The 24,229-nt window shown below is 34.0% G+C and overlaps 1 protein-coding gene across 1 annotated transcript; it reads right to left on the reverse strand.

Moving 5' to 3' along the window:
- Positions 1-13,801: 13,801 nt before the first annotated feature.
- Positions 13,802-18,420, reverse strand: LOC139850602 (uncharacterized). The gene is made up of 8 exons (XM_071840160.1): positions 18,275-18,420; positions 16,766-17,293; positions 16,612-16,677; positions 15,972-16,138; positions 15,170-15,351; positions 14,734-15,089; positions 14,544-14,648; positions 13,802-14,225 (listed from the first exon to the last, which is right to left on the reverse strand). Exons 1-8 carry the CDS (start codon positions 18,404-18,406, stop codon positions 13,893-13,895), a joined length of 1,869 nt encoding a protein of 622 aa, XP_071696261.1. The 5' UTR covers positions 18,407-18,420; the 3' UTR covers positions 13,802-13,892.
- Positions 18,421-24,229: the final 5,809 nt, after the last annotated feature.

The following is a 24,229-nucleotide window of genomic DNA, read 5'->3' on the forward strand; positions in this document are numbered from 1 at the left end:
AAATCCGTTTTGAGTGAATCAAATTGCTATGATTTCATATTGAACTCTATTTTATGAATATAAACAGAAAAAGTATAGGTTTATAGTCGGAAAAATAAGTTACAAGTCGTTTTTGTAAAGGTAGTCATTTCAGTCGAAAGAACGACGTCTAGATGACCATTTTAGAAAACATACTTCCACTTTGAGTTTAACCATAATTTTTGGATATAGTTTCATGTTCATAATAAAAATCATTTTCTCAGAATAACAACTTTTAAATCAAAGTTTATCATAGTTTTTAATTAACTAACCCAAAACAGCCCGCGGTGTTACTACGACGGCGTAAATCCGGTTTTACGGTGTTTTTCGTGTTTCCAGGTTTTAAATCATTAAGTTAGCATATCATATAGATATAGAACATGTGTTTAGTTGATTTTAAAAGTCAAGTTAGAAGGATTAACTTTTGTTTGCGAACAAGTTTAGAATTAACTAAACTATGTTCTAGTGATTACAAGTTTAAACCTTCGAATAAGATAGCTTTATATGTATGAATCGAATGATGTTATGAACATCATTACTACCTTAATTTCCTTGGATAAACCTACTGGAAAAGAGAAAAATGGATCTAGCTTCAATGGATCCTTGGATGGCTCGAATTTCTTGAAGCAGAATCATGACACGAAAACAAGTTCAAGTAAGATCATCACTTGAAATAAGATTGTTATAGTTATAGAAATTGAACCAAAGTTTGAATATGATTATTACCTTGTATTAGAATGATAACCTACTGTAAGAAACAAAGATTTCTTGAGGTTGGATGATCACCTTACAAGATTGGAAGTGAGCTAGCAAACTTGAAAGTATTCTTGATTTTATGAAACTAGAACTTTTGGAATTTATGAAGAACACTTAGAACTTGAAGATAGAACTTGAGAGAGATCAATTAGATAAATAAAATTGAAGAATGAAAGTGTTTGTAGGTGTTTTTGGTCGTTGGTGTATGGATTAGATATAAAGGATATGTAATTTTGTTTTCATGTAAATAAGTCATGAATGATTACTCATATTTTTGTAATTTTATGAGATATTTCATGCTAGTTGCCAAATGATGGTTCCCACATGTGTTAGGTGACTCACATGGGCTGCTAAGAGCTGATAATTGGAGTGTATATACCAATAGTACATACATCTAAAAGCTGTGTATTGTACGAGTACGAATACGGGTGCATACGAGTAGAATTGTTGATGAAACTGAACGAGAATGTAATTGTAAGCATTTTTGTTAAGTAGAAGTATTTTGATAAGTGTATTGAAGTCTTTCAAAAGTGTATAAATACATATTAAAACACTACATGTATATACATTTTAACTGAGTCGTTAAGTCATCGTTAGTCGTTACATGTAAGTGTTGTTTTGAAACCTTTAGGTTAACGATCTTGTTAAATGTTGTTAACCCAATGTTTATAATATCAAATGAGATTTTAAATTATTATATTATCATGATATTATCATGTATGAATATCTCTTAATATGATATATATACATTAAATGTCTTTACAACGATAATCGTTACATATATGTCTCGTTTAAAAATCATTAAGTTAGTAGTCTTGTTTTTACATATGTAGTTCATTGTTAATATACTTTATGATATGTTTTCTTATCATAGTATCATGTTAACTATATATATATATCCATATATATGTCATCATATAGTTTTTACAAGTTTTAACGTTCGTGAATCACCGATCAACTTGGGTGGTCAATTGTCTATATGAAACATATTTCAATTAATCAAGTATTAACAAGTTTGATTGCTTAACATGTTGGAAACATTTAATCATGTAAATATCAATCTCAATTAATATATATAAACATGGAAAAGTTCGGGTCACTACAGTACCTACCCGTTAAATAAATTTCGTCCCGAAATTTTAAGCTGTTGAAGGTGTTGACGAATCTTCTGGAAATAGATGCGGGTATTTCTTCTTCATCTGATCTTCATGCTCCCAGGTGAACTCGGGTCCTCTACGAGCATTCCATCGAACCTTAACAATTGGTATCTTGTTTTGCTTAAGTCTTTTAACCTCACGATCCATTATTTCGACGGGTTCTTCGATGAATTGAAGTTTTTCGTTGATTTGGATTTCATCTAATGGAATAGTGAGATCTTCTTTAGCAAAACATTTCTTTAAATTTGAGACGTGGAAAGTGTTATGTACAGCCGCGAGTTGTTGAGGTAACTCTAGTCGGTAAGCTACTGGTCCGACACGATCAATAATCTTGAATGGTCCAATATACCTTGGATTTAATTTCCCTCGTTTACCAAATCGAACAACGCCTTTCCAAGGTGCAACTTTAAGCATGACCATCTCTCCAATTTCAAATTCTATATCTTTTCTTTTAATGTCAGCGTAGCTCTTTTGTCGACTTTGGGCGGTTTTCAACCGTTGTTGAATTTGGATGATCTTCTCGGTAGTTTCTTGTATAATCTCCGGACCCGTAATCTGTCTATCCCCCACTTCACTCCAACAAATCGGAGACCTGCACTTTCTACCATAAAGTGCTTCAAACGGCGCCATCTCAATGCTTGAATGGTAGCTGTTGTTGTAGGAAAATTCTGCTAACGGTAGATGTCGATCCCAACTGTTTCCGAAATCAATAACACATGCTCGTAGCATGTCTTCAAGCGTTTGTATCGTCCTTTCGCTCTGCCCATCAGTTTGTGGATGATAGGCAGTACTCATGTCTAGACGAGTTCCTAATGCTTGCTGTAATGTCTGCCAGAATCTTGAAATAAATCTGCCATCCCTATCAGAGATAATAGAGATTGGTATTCCATGTCTGGAGACGACTTCCTTCAAATACAGTCGTGCTAACTTCTCCATCTTGTCATCTTCTCTTATTGGTAGGAAGTGTGCTGATTTGGTGAGACGATCAACTATTACCCAAATAGTATCAAAACCACTTGCAGTCCTTGGCAATTTAGTGATGAAATCCATGGTAATGTTTTCCCATTTCCATTCCGGGATTTCGGGTTGTTGAAGTAGACCTGATGGTTTCTGATGCTCAGCTTTGACCTTAGAACACGTCAAACATTCTCCTACGTATTTAGCAACATCGGCTTTCATACCCGGCCACCAAAAATGTTTCTTGAGATCCTTGTACATCTTCCCCATTCCAGGATGTATTGAGTATCTGGTTTTATGAGCTTCTCTAAGTACCATTTCTCTCATATCTCTAAATTTTGGTACCCAAATCCTTTCAGCCCTATACCGGGTTCCGTCTTCCCAAATATTAAGATGCTTCTCCGATCCTTTGGGTATTTCATCCTTTAAATTTCCCTCTTTTAAAACTCCTTGTTGCGCCTCCTTTATTTGAGTAGTAATGTTATTATAAATCATTATATTCATAGATTTTACTCGAATGGGTTCTCTGTCCTTCCTGCTCAAGGCATCGGCTACCACATTTGCCTTCCCCGGGTGGTAACGAATCTCAAAGTCGTAATCATTCAATAATTCAATCCACCTACGCTGCCTCATATTCAGTTGTTTCTGATTAAATATGTGTTGAAGACTTTTGTGGTCGGTATATATAATACTTTTGACCCCATATAAGTAGTGCCTCCAAGTCTTTAATGCAAAAACAACCGCGCCTAATTCCAAATCATGCGTCGTATAATTTTGTTCGTGAATCTTCAATTGTCTAGACGCATAAGCAATCACCTTCGTTCGTTGCATTAATACACAATCGAGACCTTGCTTTGATGCATCACAATAAATCAAAAAATCATCATTCCCTTCAGGCAATGACAATATAGGTGCCGTAGTTAGCTTTTTCTTCAATAACTGAAACGCTTTCTCTTGTTCATCATTCCATTCAAATTTCTTCCCTTTATGCGTTAATGCAGTCAAGGGTTTTGCTATTCTGGAAAAGTCTTGGATGAACCTTCTGTAGTAACCAGCTAGTCCTAAAAACTGGCGTATGTGTTTCGGAGTTTTCGGGGTTTCCCACTTTTCAACAGTTTCTATCTTTGCCGGATCCACCTTAATACCTTCTTTGTTCACTATGTGACCGAGGAATTGAACTTCTTCCAACCAAAATGCACACTTTGAAAACTTAGCGTACAATTCTTCCTTCCTCAATACTTCTAACACCTTTCTCAAATGTTCACCGTGTTCTTGGTCATTCTTTGAGTAAATAAGTATGTCATCAATGAAAACAATGACAAACTTGTCAAGGTATGGTCCACACACTCGGTTCATAAGGTCCATGAACACAGCTGGTGCATTAGTTAAACCAAACGGCATGACCATAAACTCGTAATGACCGTAACGTGTTCTGAAAGCAGTCTTTGGAATATCATCTTCTTTCACCCGCATTTGATGATACCCGGAACGTAAGTCAATCTTTGAATAAACAGACGAGCCTTGTAGTTGATCAAATAAGTCGTCGATTCTCGGTAGTGGGTAGCGGTTCTTGATGGTAAGTTTGTTCAACTCTCGGTAGTCGATACACAACCTGAATGTACCATCTTTCTTCTTGACAAACAAAACAGGAGCTCCCCACGGTGATGTGCTTGGTCGAATGAAACCACGCTCTAAAAGTTCTTGTAATTGGCTTTGCAGTTCTTTCATCTCGCTGGGTGCGAGTCTGTAAGGAGCACGAGCTATTGGTGCAGCTCCTGGTACAAGATCTATTTGAAATTCAACGGATCGATGTGGGGGTAATCCCGGTAATTCTTTCGAAAATACATCGGGAAATTCTTTTGCAATGGGAACATCATTGATGCTCTTTTCTTTAGTTTGTACTTTCTCGACGTGTGCTAGAACAGCATAGCAACCTTTTCTTATTAGTTTTTGTGCCTTCAAATTACTAATAAGATGTAGCTTCGTGTTGCCCTTTTCTCCGTACACCATTAAGGGTTTTCCTTTTTCTCGTATAATGTGAATTGCATTTTTGTAACAAACGATCTCCGCTTTCACTTCTTTCAACCAGTCCATACCGATTATCACATCAAAACTCTCTAACTCTACTGGTATCAAATCAATCTTAAATGTTTCGCTAACCAGTTTAATTTCTCGATTCCGACATATATTATCTGCTGAAATTAATTTACCATTTGCTAATTCGAGTAAAAATTTACTATCCAAAGGCGTCAATGGACAACTTAATTTAGCACAAAAATCTCTACTCATATAGCTTCTATCCGCACCCGAATCAAATAAAACGTAAGCAGATTTATTGTCAATAAGAAACGTACCCGTAACAAGCTCCGGGTCTTCCTGTGCCTCTACCGCATTAATATTGAAAACTCTTCCACGGCCTTGTCCATTCGTGTTCTCCTGGTTCGGGCAATTTCTAATAATGTGGCCTGGTTTTCCACATTTATAACAAACTACATTGGCATAACTTGCTCCGACACTACTTGCTCCGCCATTACTCGTTCCGACACCATTTGTTCCTTTCGTTCTATTAACCCCTGGTCCGTAGACCTCACACTTCGCCGCGCTATGACCATTTCTTTTACACTTGTTGCAAAATTTGGTGCAGAACCCCGAGTGATTCTTTTCACACCTTTGGCATAGCTGCTTCTGATTGTTGTTGTTGTTGCGGTTATTATTATTGTTGGGATGATTGTTGTAGTTGCTGTTGTTGTTGTTGTTGTTGTTGTTGTTGGGCCGTTTGTTGTAGTTGCGATTGATGTTGCGATTGTTGGGATAATTGTTGCGATTATTGTTGTAATTGCTGTTGTTGTTGTATTGGTGATTCTTATCACCGTTTTCCTCCCACTTTCTTTTGACTTGCTTCACATTGGCCTCTTCAGCAGTCTGTTCTTTAATTCTTTCTTCAATCTGGTTCACTAGTTTGTGAGCCATTCTACATGCCTGTTGTATGGAGGCGGGCTCGTGTGAACTTATATCTTCTTGGATTCTTTCCGATAATCCTTTCACAAACGCGTCGATCTTCTCTTCCTCATCTTCGAATGCTCCCGGACACAATAGGCACAATTCTGTGAATCGTCTTTCGTACGTGGTAATATCAAATCCTTGGGTTCGTAACCCTCTAAGTTCTGTCTTGAGCTTATTGACCTCGGTTCTGGGACGGTACTTCTCGTTCATCAAGTGCTTGAATGCTGACCACGGTAGTGCGTACGCATCATCTTGTCCCACTTGCTCTAGATAGGTATTCCACCATGTTAACGCAGAACCTGTGAAGGTATGCGTAGCGTACTTCACTTTGTCCTCTTCAGTACACTTACTTATGGCAAACACCGATTCAACCTTCTCGGTCCACCGTTTCAATCCGATCGGTCCTTCGGTTCCATCAAATTCCAAAGGTTTGCAGGCAGTGAATTCTTTGTAGGTGCATCCTACACGATTTCCTGTACTGCTAGATCCAAGGATATTGTTGGTATGTAACGCAGCCTGTACTGCGGCTATGTTTGAAGCTAGAAAAGTACGGAATTCCTCTTCATTCATATTCACGGTGTGTCGAGTAGTCGGTGCCATTTCCTTCAAAATAGTTAAATGGAACAAGTTAATCATACAGAATATTAAGAGTAGTTAATAGTATTTCGTAGCATAATATGAACTCATTTATAAAAGCTTTTTCTTCATATTAGCGTTTTATAAGTTTAAATTCGGGTAGTACCTACCCGTTAAGTTCATACTTAGTAGCTAATATACAATTCAACTACTACAATTCTATATGAAAAACTGATTGTAATAATATTTCGCGTTCAAACTTTTATACAATATTTTACAAACTTACAATACCGCTTATTTTACATAAAGCATGAAATATAGCACACAATAACTTTGATACAAGATAGTTGTGAAGACAATTCTAGCTAATACACAAGTCGTTCGGCAAAGGCAATAAAGACACATAATTCATACGTCCAGAAACAAGTCATGCATTCTGGTTTTACTAGGACTACTTCCCATCCTTGGTCTTGTGCAACATAACCGTTATGGCCGTTGATAAGACAGCGTGTTGTAACGTCATCAAAGGGACGAGGGTTACGTAATGTCCAACAGTCCCGTAATAATCTAAAAACCTCATTTCTTACCCCAATTACCGACTCCGTCACTTGTGGAAACGTTTTATTTAATAGTTGTAGCCCGATGTTCTTGTTCTCACTTTGGTGAGAAGCGAACATTACTAATCCGTAAGCATAACATGCTTCTTTATGTTGCATGTTAGCCGCTTTTTCTAAATCACGAAATCCAATATTCGGATATATTGAGTCAAAATAATTTCTTAACCCGTTGCGTAAAATAGCATTTGGGTTCCCCGCAATATATGCGTCAAAGTAAACACATCGTAACTTATGGGTTTCCCAATGTCATATCCCCCATCTTTCAAACGAAAGTCTCTTATAAACCAAGACATTCTTGGAACGTTCTTCGAATGTCTTACAAACTGATCTCGCCTTAAATAGTTGTGCCGAAGAATTCTGGCCGACTCTAGACAAGATTTCATCAATCATGTCTCCGGGTAGGTCTCTTAAAATATTGGGTTGTCTATCCATTTTGTGTTTTTAAACTGTAAAATAGACAAGAGTTAGTTTCATAAAAAAATACTTATTAATACAAGCAATTTTTACATATATCATAAAGCATAAGAACACTATATTACATATATTACACCACACGAATACAACTATCTTATTCCGACTCGCTCGTTTCTTCTTCTTCGGTTTTGGTTCGTTTTGCCAAGTTTCTAGGGATATATGATGTTCCCCTAATACGAGCCGTCGTTGTCCACATTGGTTTAGAAAAACCTGGTGGTTTAGAGGTTCCCGGGTCATTGTTACAACTTAAGGACTTCGGGGGTTGACGATACATATAAAGTTCATCGGGGTTGGAATTAGATTTCTCTATTTTTATGCCCTTTCCCTTATTATTTTCTTTTGCCTTTTTAAATTCAGTTGGGGTAATTTCTATAACATCATCGGAATTCTCGTCGGAATCCGATTCATCGGAGAATTGGTAATCCTCCCAATATTTTGCTTCCTTGGCGGAAACACCATTGACCATAATTAACTTTGGTCGGTTGGTTGAGGATTTTCTTTTACTTAACCGTTTTATTATTTCCCCCACCGGTTCTATTTCTTCATCCGGTTCCGATTCTTCTTCCGGTTCCGATTCTTCTTTCGGTTCCGACTCTTCTTCCGGTTCCTCTTCGGGAACTTGTGAATCAGTCCACAAATCATTCCAATTTACATTTGACTCTTCATTATTATTAGGTGAGTCAATGGGACTTGTTCTAGAGGTAGACATCTATCACATAATATCAAACACGTTAAGAGATTAATATATCACATAATATTCATATGTTAAAAATATATAGTTTCCAACAAAAATGTTAAGCAATCATTTTTAAAGAAAACACGGTCGAAGTCCAGACTCACTAATGCATCCTAACAAACTCGATAAGACACACTAATGCAAATTTTCTGGTTCTCTAAGACCAACGCTCGGATACCAACTGAAATGTCCCGTTCTTATTGATTAAAAACGTTCCATATTAATTGATTTCGTTGCGAGGTTTTGACCTCTATATGAGACGTTTTTCAAAGACTGCATTCATTTTTAAAACAAACCATAACCTTTATTTCATAAATAAAGGTTTAAAAAGCTTTACGTAGATTATCAAATAATGATAATCTAAAATATCCTGTTTACACACGACCATTACATAATGGTTTACAATACAAATATGTTACATCGAAATCAGTTTCTTGAATGCAGTTTTTACACAATATCATACAAACATGGACTCCAAATCTTGTCCTTATTTTAGTATGCAACAGCGGAAGCTCTTAATATTCACCTGAGAATAAACATGCTTTAAACGTCAACAAAAATGTTGGTGAGTTATAGGTTTAACCTATATATATCAAATCGTAACAATAGACCACAAGATTTCATATTTCAATACACATCCCATACATAGAGATAAAAATCATTCATATGGTGAACACCTGGTAACCGACAATAACAAGATGCATATATAAGAATATCCCCATCATTCCGGGACACCCTTCGGATATGATATAAATTTCGAAGTACTAAAGCATCCGGTACTTTGGATGGGGTTTGTTAGGCCCAATAGATCTATCTTTAGGATTCGCGTCAATTAGGGTGTCTGTTCCCTAATTCTTAGATTACCAGACTTAATAAAAAGAGGCATATTCGATTTCAATAATTCAACCATAGAATGTAGTTTCACGTACTTGTGTCTATTTTGTAAATCATTTATAAAACCTGCATGTATTCTCATCCCAAAAATATTAGATTTTAAAAGTGGGACTATAACTCACTTTCACAGATTTTTACTTCGTCAGGAAGTAAGACTTGGCCACTGTTGATTCACGAACCTATAACAATATATACATATATATTAAAGTATGTTCAAAATATATTTACAACACTTTTAATATATTTTGATGTTTTAAGTTTATTAAGTCAGCTGTCCTCGTTAGTAACCTATAACTAGTTGTCCACAGTTAGATGTACAGAAATAAATCGATAAATATTATCTTGAATCAATCCACGACCCAGTGTATACGTATCTCAGTATTGATCACAACTCAAACTATATATATTTTGGAATCAACCTCAACCCTGTATAGCTAACTCCAACATTCACATATAGAGTGTCTATGGTTGTTCCGAAATATATATAGATGTGTCGACATGATAGGTCGAAACATTGTATACGTGTCTATGGTATCTCAAGATTACATAATATACAATACAAGTTGATTAAGTTATGGTTGGAATAGATTTGTTACCAATTTTCACGTAGCTAAAATGAGAAAAATTATCTAATCTTGTTTTACCCATAACTTCTTCATTTTAAATCCGTTTTGAGTGAATCAAATTGCTATGATTTCATATTGAACTCTATTTTATGAATCTAAACAGAAAAAGTATAGGTTTATAGTCGGAAAAATAAGTTACAAGTCGTTTTTGTAAAGGTAGTCATTTCAGTCGAAAGAACGACGTCTAGATGACCATTTTAGAAAACATACTTCCACTTTGAGTTTAACCATAATTTTTGGATATAGTTTCATGTTCATAATAAAAATCATTTTCTCAGAATAACAACTTTTAAATCAAATTTTATCATAGTTTTTAATTAACTAACCCAAAACAGCCCGCGGTGTTACTACGACGGCGTAAATCCGGTTTTACGGTGTTTTTCGTGTTTCCAGGTTTTAAATCATTAAGTTAGCATATCATATAGATATAGAACATGTGTTTAGTTGATTTTAAAAGTCAAGTTAGAAGGATTAACTTTTGTTTGCGAACAAGTTTAGAATTAACTAAACTATGTTCTAGTGATTACAAGTTTAAACCTTCGAATAAGATAGCTTTATATGTATGAATCGAATGATGTTATGAACATCATTACTACCTTAATTTCCTTGGATAAACCTACTAGAAAAGAGAAAAATGGATCTAGCTTCAATGGATCCTTGGATGGCTCGAATTTCTTGAAGCAGAATCATGACACGAAAACAAGTTCAAGTAAGATCATCACTTGAAATAAGATTGTTATAGTTATAGAAATTGAACCAAAGTTTGAATATGATTATTACCTTGTATTAGAATGATAACCTACTGTAAGAAACAAAGATTTCTTGAGGTTGGATGATCACCTTACAAGATTGGAAGTGAGCTAGCAAACTTGAAAGTATTCTTGATTTTATGAAACTATAACTTTTGGAATTTATGAAGAACACTTAGAACTTGAAGATAGAACTTGAGAGAGATCAATTAGATAAAGAAAATTGAAGAATGAAAGTGTTTGTAGGTGTTTTTGGTCGTTGGTGTATGGATTAGATATAAAGGATATGTAATTTTGTTTTCATGTAAATAAGTCATGAATGATTACTCATATTTTTGTAATTTTATGAGATATTTCATGCTAGTTGCCAAATGATGGTTTCCACATGTGTTAGGTGACTCACATGGGCTGCTAAGAGCTGATAATTGGAGTGTATATACCAATAGTACATACATCTAAAAGCTGTGTATTGTACGAGTACGAATACGGGTGCATACGAGTAGAATTGTTGATGAAACTGAACGAGGATGTAATTGTAAGCATTTTTGTTAAGTAGAAGTATTTTGATAAGTGTATTGAAGTCTTTCAAAAGTGTATAAATACATATTAAAACACTACATGTATATACATTTTAACTGAGTCGTTAAGTCATCGTTAGTCGTTACATGTAAGTGTTGTTTTGAAACCTTTAGGTTAACGATCTTGTTAAATGTTGTTAACCCAATGTTTATAATATCAAATGAGATTTTAAATTATTATATTATCATGATATTATCATGTATGAATATCTCTTAATATGATATATATACATTAAATGTCTTTACAACGATAATCGTTATATATATGTCTCGTTTAAAAATCATTAAGTTAGTAGTCTTGTTTTTACATATGTAGTTCATTGTTAATATACTTTATGATATGTTTTCTTATCATAGTATCATGTTAACTATATATATATATCCATATATATGTCATCATATAGTTTTTACAAGTTTTAACGTTCGTGAATCACCGATCAACTTGGGTGGTCAATTGTCTATATGAAACATATTTCAATTAATCAAGTCTTAACAAGTTTGATTGCTTAACATGTTGGAAACATTTAATCATGTAAATATCAATCTCAATTAATATATATAAACATGGAAAAGTTCGGGTCACTACACTGTGAAGGTATGCGTAGCGTACTTCACTTTGTCCTCTTCAGTACATTTACTTATGGCAAAACCGATTTGACCTTCTCGGTCCGCCATTTTAATCCGATTGGACCCTCGGTTCCATCGAATTCCAAAGGTTTGCAGGCATTGAATTCTTTGTAGGAGCATCCTACACGATTTCTGGTAGAATTAGTTCCACTGCTAGATCCGGAGTTATTGTTGTTATTTTGCATTGCAGCCTGCACTGCGGCTATGTTCGCAGCAAGGAAAACACGGAAGTCTTCCTCGCTCATGTTCAAGTTCTGACGAGTCGTCGATGTCATGTCCTTCAAAAATAGCCAAAAGAATTGAGTTAGTCATATAGAATTTTAATAGTAGTCAATAGTATTTCATAGCATAATATGAACTTATTTATAAAAGCTTTTTCTTCATATTAGCGTTTTATAAGTTTTAATTCGGGTAATACCTACCCGTTAAGTTCATACTTAGTAGTTAATATACAATTCAACTACTACGATTCTATATGAAAAACTGATTACAATAATACTTCGCGTTCAAACTTTTATACAATATTTTACAAACATACAATACCACTATTTTACATACAGGATGAAATATAGCACATAATGACTTTGATACATGGCGGTTGTGAAGACAGTTCTAGTTAATACGCAAAGCGGGTGGATCGAATGGATATCCACTGAATCGGGTGACGATTGTCATCCCTAGTGATTGACCATTCAAAATGATATTTTCGAATGGAGTACGATCATAAAGTCTTCAAAACATATCAATAACACCAACCTCATTGCACTCGATCCTAATTTAACTTTGTATAATTGAATTTAAGCTCGCTCAAACTATCCGTGATTTTGAGCAAATTACATGGAGTATCCGTGTAATTTTGTTGAAAGAATAAGATAAAAAAAAAAACAAAAATAAGAAAAACAAAAGCACCCGGGCATCACGGGGGAGTGTTGGCGTGTTCATATAAATCATCAAACTGTAGTGACAGATGTGATGTGATTGGTTGATGGGATCTTTGAAAGAAAAATTTAAAAGAAAAAGACACACGTCTCATTGGATTTGACCTTTTGCTTACGTCATCCATGTTACCTACCCCCATTTCTTTTCTATTTATAATTTGTTACTACTGCTCCGTATCTTTTTTAACCAAATCTAAAAAATTCAAATCAAACAACCTAATTAAGGTGCTTTAAATTTTGATGTAACAAGTTAGGAGAGATTATATTAATATGAACATATATTTTTTGTAACTTTATTAAATTACAAATAAATAAAAAGTTATTGTAAAATATAGGTTTAATAATAATAAACTAATTAAATACTTTTTTAAAATTCAGGTATGTAAATTAAATTTAAATTAATTATAAATTGATCATCTTTATTAAAATGTTTTAATTTTTCTTTTGTGTTATTCTGTATTATTCGCATTATTAAGATAAACTATAACTAGTTTGTGAGATATTTATTAGCAAAAATATAATCTCTACCTTTCAACTTAAAACATAAGTTATAGTTAATTACCTGCTATCACTACAATTTTTTAATTTATGATATGACTAAATTTTTCTAAACACACTTGAGGTCATTCAAACACATTTTAAATCTTCAATATCTAAAGGTTATATCATATTTGACTCATAACTAGTTTTAAAATGCTTCAATTAAGACCGCTATAGTACATGCTTGGTGGTCACGAGCTACCTACGTTCGACTCATGAAAACTTATGTTTTTTAGATATTGGTGCACTTGCCATGAGTATTTTTTACGACTATGAAATTACTATTTCTACACTCAAAGATTCACATTCCATATATAATTAATTATAAGATGATCTCACATTTACTAATTTTTTCCACTTGAAATATGATGTATGTATATTGTATAGTAGTATATCATACTTTCTTTATTTTTTTTCTTGAGAAAAACAACCAGAAGAATTTGGTCCTATTGAAGATAAAATCTAGCTATACCTAAGATAACAAACCATTGTTTCAAAGAACACTGATAAAGAATACACAACTCCAATCTAGATTTGCATTAACTACTACTAGCTACCTAGAAGATTTTACACATGAAAAAGAACGTACACTAGAGCACCTTACATATACAAAAAGGGACGAGTCAGAATCATCTGGTCACTTGCTCTACAAGCCACTGTGCCCACTCCCCGGACCACCCAGTGTTAGAACCACACCATGTAGTTCATGATTCTGAGCCTTCAGTTGCTCCCTTCCTGACGATATAGACGGAACTGATCTAGCCGATGTAAGTGATCTAGCCACCGGTGAAGCTCTTTTGACATGATTATGATCTGGTAGGTAACCTTGACTTGATTCTGGAGCATTAGATAATGGTGCATTATGGTTCGAGTGCCTAATGAAAGCCCGCGTTGTATGAAGGTTTCTTTGAGGAACATGACTTATAGGTGATCTGCGATTATGTCCGCGTAAAGCTCCTCTTGTAACAACTTCAGGACCCTGATTAACAAACGTCAATAGCTATATATAAATTGTTCGTCAACAAATAAATAAATACCATAGATGTATGGTGTTATCAAAACATTAGATGTTCTATGTTTAACTCCAAAAACAAAGGTGGTGGTGGTGTCAAGCGTATATCTTTACTACGATCTCATGCTGAACGAAAGATGTAAAATAATAGGGATCGGGGCATCGGGCAATGGATACATTAGACTTGCCATCCTATCCTAATTTGTCTAATAGTAGTAAGCTTTGATCCTAACCGCTGTTTAAAAAAAAAAAAATTGTCTAATAATAGTAAGATTGGAAGCTTACCGGAGGGAACAAGACTCCTCTAAATATTCGTCCATTAACCGTTGCTGTCATTAAATACCCAGAGTCAAACGATCCATCAACTTTTCCATGAACTTCTGCACCAATCTGAGTTGTAAAAAAACCTAAAATTAGAATACTTGAAATCTCGTCACTTAAACGTAAGTGTATAATATTTGGAATATGAGTTTACCAGGTTTTGAACACGCAATGGCTCAAAGTGTCTATGTTCGGATCGACTTGTATGTCCATTTTGATGGTGTTTATGGTGATTGGATTGTTCTTGAATGAAATGAGGATCTTGTGGGGCCCGACTGAGAATAGTTATAGGATTTGATTGTGTACCCGAAATTTGTTTTTGATTTTCAAACAAAGGTAAAACTTGTGGGGACGAGTTAGAAGGTTTCTTGACGAGTGTTCGGTCTTGATCAGAGTGAGAAGGAGATGAATGTTGTGAAATAGAAAGTGAATGTTCTTCGGGTTCTGATTCTTCAATCAATTCAGAAGCTTTTGAATTCGACATTTTTCTTCTCTTCGTGTGTATTGGACCTAGATGAAGTAAAAAGTTAAATGCAAAATTTGTAACTTAAGATTAATTTATATGTTTGTGAAAATGAGTTGACTCGAACCTGAACTGAATGGTGACGGCTGTTTCATGTCGGTTTGATGTCCATTTAAATAGGGCCGTTTTTCATGGTTACATTGATTTACAAACATTGTGTGCATGCAGTTTTTGTATCTGTCTTTTTGATGGTCCGATCCAAGCTGCAAGATGAGTATCTCATTCAGTGGTTTCTCGTCCTCGCCACATCTGATATTTCATAATAAACATACATACACCAATTAATAAAGTGACTACACACATATGCTCGAACATACGTACAAATATTACATAAATCTTGGTACTTCAAGTCTTCAATAGTACGTGTAGTAATTAGTTTTGTTGCAGATTCTAGTTACACCCTTGTAAGTTTAAACTTTTGTCCGAACAAATTTATTATATCATTTTTAATCATTTTTAAGTTCAAAAGTTTGAACTTGTTGAATTTTCATATTTTCACAACTTAGCTCAAAAGTTTGAACTTGTTTCATGTACTTATCAATGTAACAAAAAATACTACTCCCTCTTTCTCAATTTAGTAAATTTAATAGTCTTGGGTTGATTTATTTCATAACTTTGATTGTGAATAATTTTTTTGTGTTATATAATGATGATGAAAGTTATATAAAAAAATCACATATAAAACTTAATTTATTCATATATTCATCATATATTACATAACATAAAAAGTTATTTAAAGTCACAGTCAAAATAAAGCCAACTTAAGAGTCAGGACTATTAAACTTAGGTATTAAATTGAGACGGAGAGAGTACTGACATTAGCTAACCATGGAGGCATAACATAGCCTTCTACATTAAAGCATACTTACCCTCCGTAAATGGCTATGTAACAATCTGCAACAATAGCCGTGTGTGAAAAACGCCCTTGTGGCTGTTGTCCCAGTACCTCTAGCTGGGTCCAAAAACACGAGATGGTATCAAGTACCCAAACATCATTATAGTACTGCTTGTCACCAACGCCACCGATCATGTAAACCTGCATGATGGCAATACATTTTGGTTAACTCCATGTAGTCAAATAGGTGAATCTTGTAACACCTCACAACATATATTTATGTCAAATTATTTAGTTAGATTTGAACCATCCCAATATAGCCTAGTGTTGGCCTGAACTCTTTGCGAGAGGTGGCAAGTTCAAATCTTGGGGTGTGGCCAGGGAAAGTTTGGAAAACGGTCATGAACTGTTCTTGATAGGCCACATAAATCAGTAAGTTTGGAAAACGGTCACGGACTGTTCCAGATAGACCACATACATCAGAGTTAAGAGTACTCACCCTCCTGCATAAATCTAACCTATCTACTTAGGTTTGGCTGGGTTGGGTTGACAACATATTTCGTCCGTTAATTTAGTCTGTAATTTTCATAGATATAGATAATAAATTTTTATAAAATCAAAAATGACAATTAAATTATTTTAGTTGTAAATTGTAAATGGCAATATGAACTTGCCTTGGTCCCAATAGTGACCGCAGCATGTCCTGCTCTAACCCCAGGCGATGGACCATGAACAACGAACTAAACATATACACAAAAAAGAAGATACTTTAGTTTATGATTAACACAAATGAAAACACTAAAGTTGCATAACTAGAGCTCATATTACCCTTGACCAAGTCAACGTATCGACATTAAAAACGTCAACATCACCACGATACCGATCCCCACAATCTCCACCATACACAAGAATTTTATTATCTATGGTAACCGCAATGTGACTATCCCTAGGCACAGGAAGATCACCATTCGGTTCGGGTGAGCTCCACCTCATGGTATTAAGATCCAAAATATGCAAATCATTCAAATAATTCGCATCGCCTTCTCCACTACCACCAAAAATTACCATTCGGTCGTTACCAACCATGGTGGCTGTATGACTCTCACGAGGCATCGGAGCAACTCCTTTACAATTTGGACGTGTCCATTCACGAGTCGAGAGATCTAAAATGTGAACGTCGTTGACTTTTTTGGTCCCATTTGTTCCCCCAAAAACAATCATCATGCGACTAACAATAACCGCACTATGACTATCTCTTGGACCAGGGCCGAAACCTGTGGTTGCGAGGTTGGTCCAAGTCATGGTTTCGAGGTTTAGCACAAGAACATCACTGAAATGTGAGCCACCACAGCATCCCTGTAATTTGAGTTGTAATCATCAGTTAGAACTTAGAATCCAACAAATTAAATAGAAACACTTCCATTGGTACTTTAATATTTAGGTTAAGTAAAGAAAATGCATCATTTTTTGCTTTTGAAAAGATTCCGTTGTGAACTCACTATTAGCAATCACTACAAGTTACTATTCTAATTGATCAATATACAAGGACAAACATACACCAAATGTCAGGTAATCCACATGTTAACTGTATTTTTTTTTTTTTTGTATATAAAAAAAAAGTTATCTATCTATACTTTTATACGGAGTACTAATTATTACTTTAAACTTAACTTATTTTAATAAAACTAATAAAACTAGCAATTAAAACGTGATTAATAAAAGTGTTATAGTATGAATAGTGTACATCTTCGAGAAAATAATATGTCGTTCGCTTGCAATGGGTAATAAATCACTTGGCTAACACATCCTTCTAGTTTTAAATGGAACTAGTTTACATATGATCAAGCTGGACTTGATTAGAGTAATTCTTTTTCCTTTTAAAATTTCTGGAAAATTGCATTCATAAAAACGCTTAACCTTACCGATATAAAATATGATTGCAAAACTTGGTTTGTTCAAAAAATACTTAAACGAAATTCACAAAATTTTTACTAATTCATCTTTTTAAATTTGCGTCATATGATAGAGTGAGTATAGTAGAAGCAGTCACCTAAATATATCTAAAACTTTTCATATAAAATCATAGACTTAAAATTATGTACAACTATAAACAATAAGGTATAAATCATCAAAGATTCGCAAACAAGAGGCATATATAAAACTGACAAAGAACTAATCAAAGCAAGAAGAGTAAAGTGTTTCATGTTGTAGCCACATTTATAATAATGAACCATATATACCAACACAAATAGAAATACATATTATACATATATACATATAATACATTAGAGAGAGAGAGAGAGAGAGAGAGAGAGAGAGATGTATATATATACGTACACCAAAAATATAGAGGAAGCCATTAGAGAAACAAGCAGAATGCCCCCATCTTTCAGAAGGGTTAAAACCCATGAATCTTGGGTATAACCACATTGCTTTCTTCATCAAATCACCATATCCTATAGACCCCATTATATAAAAAGCTTACTAATTTTTATGAGTTATATATATTATTAGAATATTAGAATAACAGATGTAGTGAATGTGTAATTTAAAGGCACAAATATAGTAGATTGAGAGAGTTGTTGAACTTATGAATAAACTTCAAGTGGTATGTATAATCTATGTGTTTGAAGAGAGAGAGATAGAGAGAGACATGAAAAGATAGGAGGTTTCAAGTCGATATCAGTGTCTTACCAATAAATATACTGCAACACACATATGGGTTTGAGGTAAGAACAGTTCTTGTCAAACTTATGGTGTTTTCCACTAACAATATTATCAATCCACACTATTTTTTCAATACTTTTTCTCACTTTAAAATTTTACCGTTAACCAGTTAATTTGAAAGACCTCTAACTCTTGTAATTTAATTAATTTATTAGGAATAATATTTTAAATTTTATTAAATTTGTTTTCAATTTTAGAAGTGGACAATTAATTTGTGACAGTCCAAAATAAAAAACTAGACATTTAATTTAGAACAGATGGAGTAAATAGATTTGAATATTTAAGGGGGAGCGGAATGAATTTACTGAACATAAATGATAAATAAAGAAACTCCTTTCAAATTGTAATCCAGCACGCATCATCACTTTTGTAACGGGGCGTCTTTCCAAAAATAAAAATATGGCGTGTTGCATGGAATCACTTGATCACAGTAAGTCACAGGGGAGACATCAATCTCAAATGCTGAGTCTAGCAATCTGGCTATGGTTCAGCTGATAAACCAATGGATCTTGATACTCATATGGGTACTGGTTCAGCTGATAAACCAGTGGATCTTGATATTGTTTCTGTTTCTGCTGATGAAGATAACCAGAGGTGTCTTTGAGCATAGGCAACATAAACAACCGTCTAGGGCCCAAAAATTTAGAAGGCCCAAAATTCCGAAAATGAAAAATTGTTATTAGAAGTTAAAATACGCTGTTTTTAATATTAATATACAATGTAATTAAATAAATAGATAAATTGGAGTATTATTTTTTTATGCGTAGTAAAAAATTATAATTTATATATGAGCCCATTTTTATTTTCGTCTAAGGCCTTTAATTTGTTGAGACGGCCCTAAAGATAACAATGGTTCTAAGCCTTCGGGCGAATTTAAAAATGATGGTGATCATGGTGATGAGTCTAATGATGATCTTTCACCTCCACCATCTCATAATGTTAGTCTTCTTCAAGCAATCTCTTCTCCACCTAACTCCTTGTTAAAGGTGGATGAAGTTGAAGGGTTATCTTATCTTGCTGTGCAAAGAGCTGTTTATCATGTGACTCCAGCCATCGAAGACACTGTCTGTGAGGCGGTAAATGAAGCTTTTCAAACTGTTGTGGATTCTACTCCTCTACATGCCTCCATCTCTGCTGTTGAAGAAAATCTTAAGCAGATAGCTTGAAATGTCCCGTTCATATTGATTATAAACGTTCCATATTAATTGATTTCGTTGCGAGGTTTTGACCTCTATATGAGACGTTCTTCAAAGACTGCATTCATTTTTAAAAAAACCATAACCTTTATTTTATCAATAAAGGTTTCAAAAGCATTACGTAGATTATCAAATAATGATAATCTAAAATATACTGTTTACACACGACCATTACATAATGGTTTACAATAGAAATATATTACATCGACATATGTTTCAAAACCATACATATGTTTCTATATGTATTTATGTTTAAGCATGAGTTTTTTTTTTTTTTTTTTTTTTTTTCATGCTTTCGTGTGGTATATATACATCGATGTGTGTGTCTGTGTGGGTGCGTATATGTATATGTATATGTATATGTATATATCTTGTTTGTCTGTATGTCTACCTGAAATTAAATGGCTATGTGCACTATTTTATTCATGCTCTTTGCCCTACTGTTGTGCATTACTGCTATATGTGTCCCCTTTATGGTTACTGTGTATGGTTGCTTCTTGCTAGGCGCTCATTACTCGTACAGGTACGTATCATTTGCCCTGTCTATTTCGTTCTTATGAGCTCTTCGGGCCGGAGGTCCTTTAGGAAGCAATCTCTTTTGCGCTAGAGTAGAGGGAGGGACGACCTTATCTAGGCGCGGGTTCTATACTCGCGGGTGGAGTAGTGACTTCCTTCTAATCTAGGGTACGAGGAATGATTGTCTACACTCACCTCCCCCATACCCCACTTTCGTTGGATTGGGTAATGTTGTTGTTGTTGTTGATCATACAAACATGGACTCCAAATCTTGTCCTTATTTTAGTATGCAACAGTGGAAGCTCTTAATATTCACCTGAGAATAAACATGCTTTAAACGTCAACAAAAATGTTGGTGAGTTATAGGTTTAACCTATATATATCAAATCGTAACAATAGACCACAAGATTTCATATTTCAATATACATCCCATACATAGAGATAAAAATCATTCATATGGTGAACACCTGGTAACTGACATTAACAAGATGCATATATAAGAATATCCTCATCATTCCGGGACACCCTTCGGATATGATATAAATTTCGAAGTACTAAAGCATCCGGTACTTTGGATGGGGTTTGTTAGGCCCAATAGATCTATCTTTAGGATTCGCGTCAATTAGGGTGTCTGTTCCCTAATTCTTAGATTACCAGACTTAATAAAAAGGGGCATATTCGATTTCGATAATTCAACCATAGAATGTAGTTTCACGTACTTGTGTCTATTTTGTAAATCATTTATAAAACCTGCATGTATTCTCATCCCAAAAATATTATATTTTAAAAGTGGACTATAACTCACTTTCACAGATTTTTACTTCGTCGGGAAGTAAGACTTGGCCACTGGTCGATTCACGAACCTATAACAAATATGTACATATATATCAAAGTATATTCAAAATATATTTACAACACTTTTAATACATTTTGATGTTTTAAGTTTATTAAGTCAGCTGTCCTCGTTAGTAACCTACAACTAGTTGTTCAACGTTAGATGTACAGAAAAAAATTGATATATATTATCTTGAATCAATCCACGACCCAGTGTATACACGTCTCAGGCTAGATCACAACTCAAAGTATATATATTTTTGGAATCAACCTCAACCCTGTATAGCTAACTCCCACATTACTGCATATAGAGTGTCTATGGTTGTTCCAAATAATATATACACATGGGTCGATATGATATGTCAAAACATTTGCATACGTGTCTATGGTATCCCAAGATTACATAATATATTAGAATACATGTATATTACAATATAAGTTAGCTAGGATATGATTAATATAGATTTGTTACCAATTTTCACGTTGCTACAACAAGAAAAAATTATCCAATCTTGTTTTACCCATAACTTCTTCATTTCAAATCCGTTTTGAGTGAATCAAATTGCTATGCTTTCATATTGAACTCTATTTTATGAATCTAAACATAAAAAGTATAGGTTTATAGTTGGAAATATAAGTTACAAGTCATTTTTGTAAAGGTAGTCATTTCAGTAGAAAGAACGACGTCTAGATGACCATTTTAGAAAACATACTTCCACTTTGAGTTTAACCATGATTTTTGGATATAGTTTCAGGTTCATAATAAAAATCATTTTTCCAGAAGAACAACTTTTAAATCAAAGTTTATCATAGTTTTTAATTAACTAACCCAAAACAGCCCGCGGTGTTACTACGACGGCGTATGTCCGGTTTTACAGTGTTCTTCGTGTTTCCAGGTTTTAAATCATTAAGTTATCATATCATATAGATATATAACATGTGTTTAGTTGATTTTAAAAGTCAAGTTAGAAGGATTAACTTTTGTTTGCGAACAAGTTTAGAATTAACTAAACTATGTTCTAATGATTACAAGTTTAAACCTTCGAATAAGATAGTTTTATATGTATGAATCGAATGATGTTATGAACATCATTACTACCTCAAGTTTTCTGGATAAAGCTACTGGAAATGAGGAAAATGGATCTAGCTTCAAAGGATCCTTGGATGGCTTGAAAGTTCTTGAAGCAGAATCGTGACACGAAAACAAGTTCAAGTAAGATTTCCACTCGAAATAAGATTGTTATAGTTATAGAAATTGAATCAAAGTTTGAATATGAGTATTACCTTGTATTATAAAGATATCTTACTGTAAATAATAATGATTTCTTGAGGTTGGATGATCACTCTACAAGATTGGAAGTAAGCTAGCAAACTTGGAAGTATTCTTGATTTTATGAAACTAGAACTTGTAGAATTTATGAAGAACACTTAGAACTTGAAGATAGAACTTGAGAGAGATTAATTAGATGAAAAAAATTGAAGAATGAAAGTGTTTGTAGGTGTTTTTGGTCGTTGGTATATGGATTAGATATAAAGGATGTGTAATTTTGTTTACATGTAAATAAGTCATGAATGATTGCTCATATTTTTGTAATTTTATGAGATATTTCATGCTAGTTGCCAAATAATGGTTCCCACATGTGTTAGGTGACTCACATGGGCTGCTAAGAGCTGATCATTGGAGTGTATATACCAATAATACATACATCTAAAAGCTGTGTATTGTACGAGTACGAATACGGGTGCATACGAGTAGAATTGTTGATGAAACTGAACGAGGATGTAATTGTAAGCATTTTTGTTAAGTCGAAGTATTTTGATAAGTGTATTGAAGTCTTTCAAAAGTGTATGAATACATATTAAAACACTACATGTATATACATTTTAACTGAGTCGTTAAGTCATCGTTAGTCGATACATGTAAGTGTTGTTTTGAAACCTTTAGGTTAACGATCTTGTTAAATGTTGTTAACCCATTGTTTATTAAAACAAATGAGATGTTAAATTATTACATTATCATGATATCATGATGTATTAATATATCTTAATATGATATATATACATTAAATGTCGTTACAACGATAATCGTTACATATATGTCTCGTTTCAAAATCATTAAGTTAGTAGTCTTGTTTTTACATATGTAGTTCATTGTTAATATACTTAATGATATGTTTACTTATCATAATATCATGTTAACTATATATATATATATCCATATATATGTCATCATATAGTTTTTACAAGTTTTAACGTTCGTGAATCGCCGGTCAACTTGGGTGGTCAATTGTCTATATGAAACCTATTTCAATTAATCAAGTCTTAACAAGTTTGATTGCTTAACATGTTGGAAACATTTAATCATGTAAATATCAATTTTATTTAATATATAAAAACATGGAAAAGTTCGGGTCACTACAGTACCTACCCGTTAAATAAATTTCGTCCCGAAATTTTAAGCTATTGAAAGTGTTGACGAATCTTCTGGAAATAGATGCGGGTATTTCTTCTTCATCTGATCTTCACGCTCCCAGGTGAACTCGGGTCCTCTACGAGCATTCCATCGAACCTTAACAATCGGTATCTTGTTTTGTTTAAGTCTCTTAACCTCACGATCCATTATTTCGACGGGTTCTTCAATGAATTGAAGTTTTTCATTGATTTGGATTTCGTCCAACGGAATAGTGAGATCTTATTTAGCAAAACATTTCTTCAAATTTGAGACGTGGAAAGTGTTATGTACATTCGCAAGTTGTTGAGGTAACTCAAGTCGGTAAGCTACTGGTCCGACACGATCAATAATCTTGAATGGTCCAATATAACTTGGATTTAATTTCCCCCGTTTACCAAATCGAACAACACCTTTCCAAGGTGCAACCTTAAGCATGACCATTTCTCCAATTTTAAATTCTATGTCTTTTGTTTTAATGTCGGCGTAGCTCTTTTGTCGACTTTGGACGGTTTTCAACCGTTGTTGAATTTGGATGATCTTCTCGGTAGTTTCTTGTATTATCTCCGG

The sequence above is a fragment of the Rutidosis leptorrhynchoides genome, chromosome 5, assembly GCF_046630445.1.
Source record: "Rutidosis leptorrhynchoides isolate AG116_Rl617_1_P2 chromosome 5, CSIRO_AGI_Rlap_v1, whole genome shotgun sequence".
NCBI classification, from domain to species: domain Eukaryota; kingdom Viridiplantae; phylum Streptophyta; class Magnoliopsida; order Asterales; family Asteraceae; genus Rutidosis; species Rutidosis leptorrhynchoides.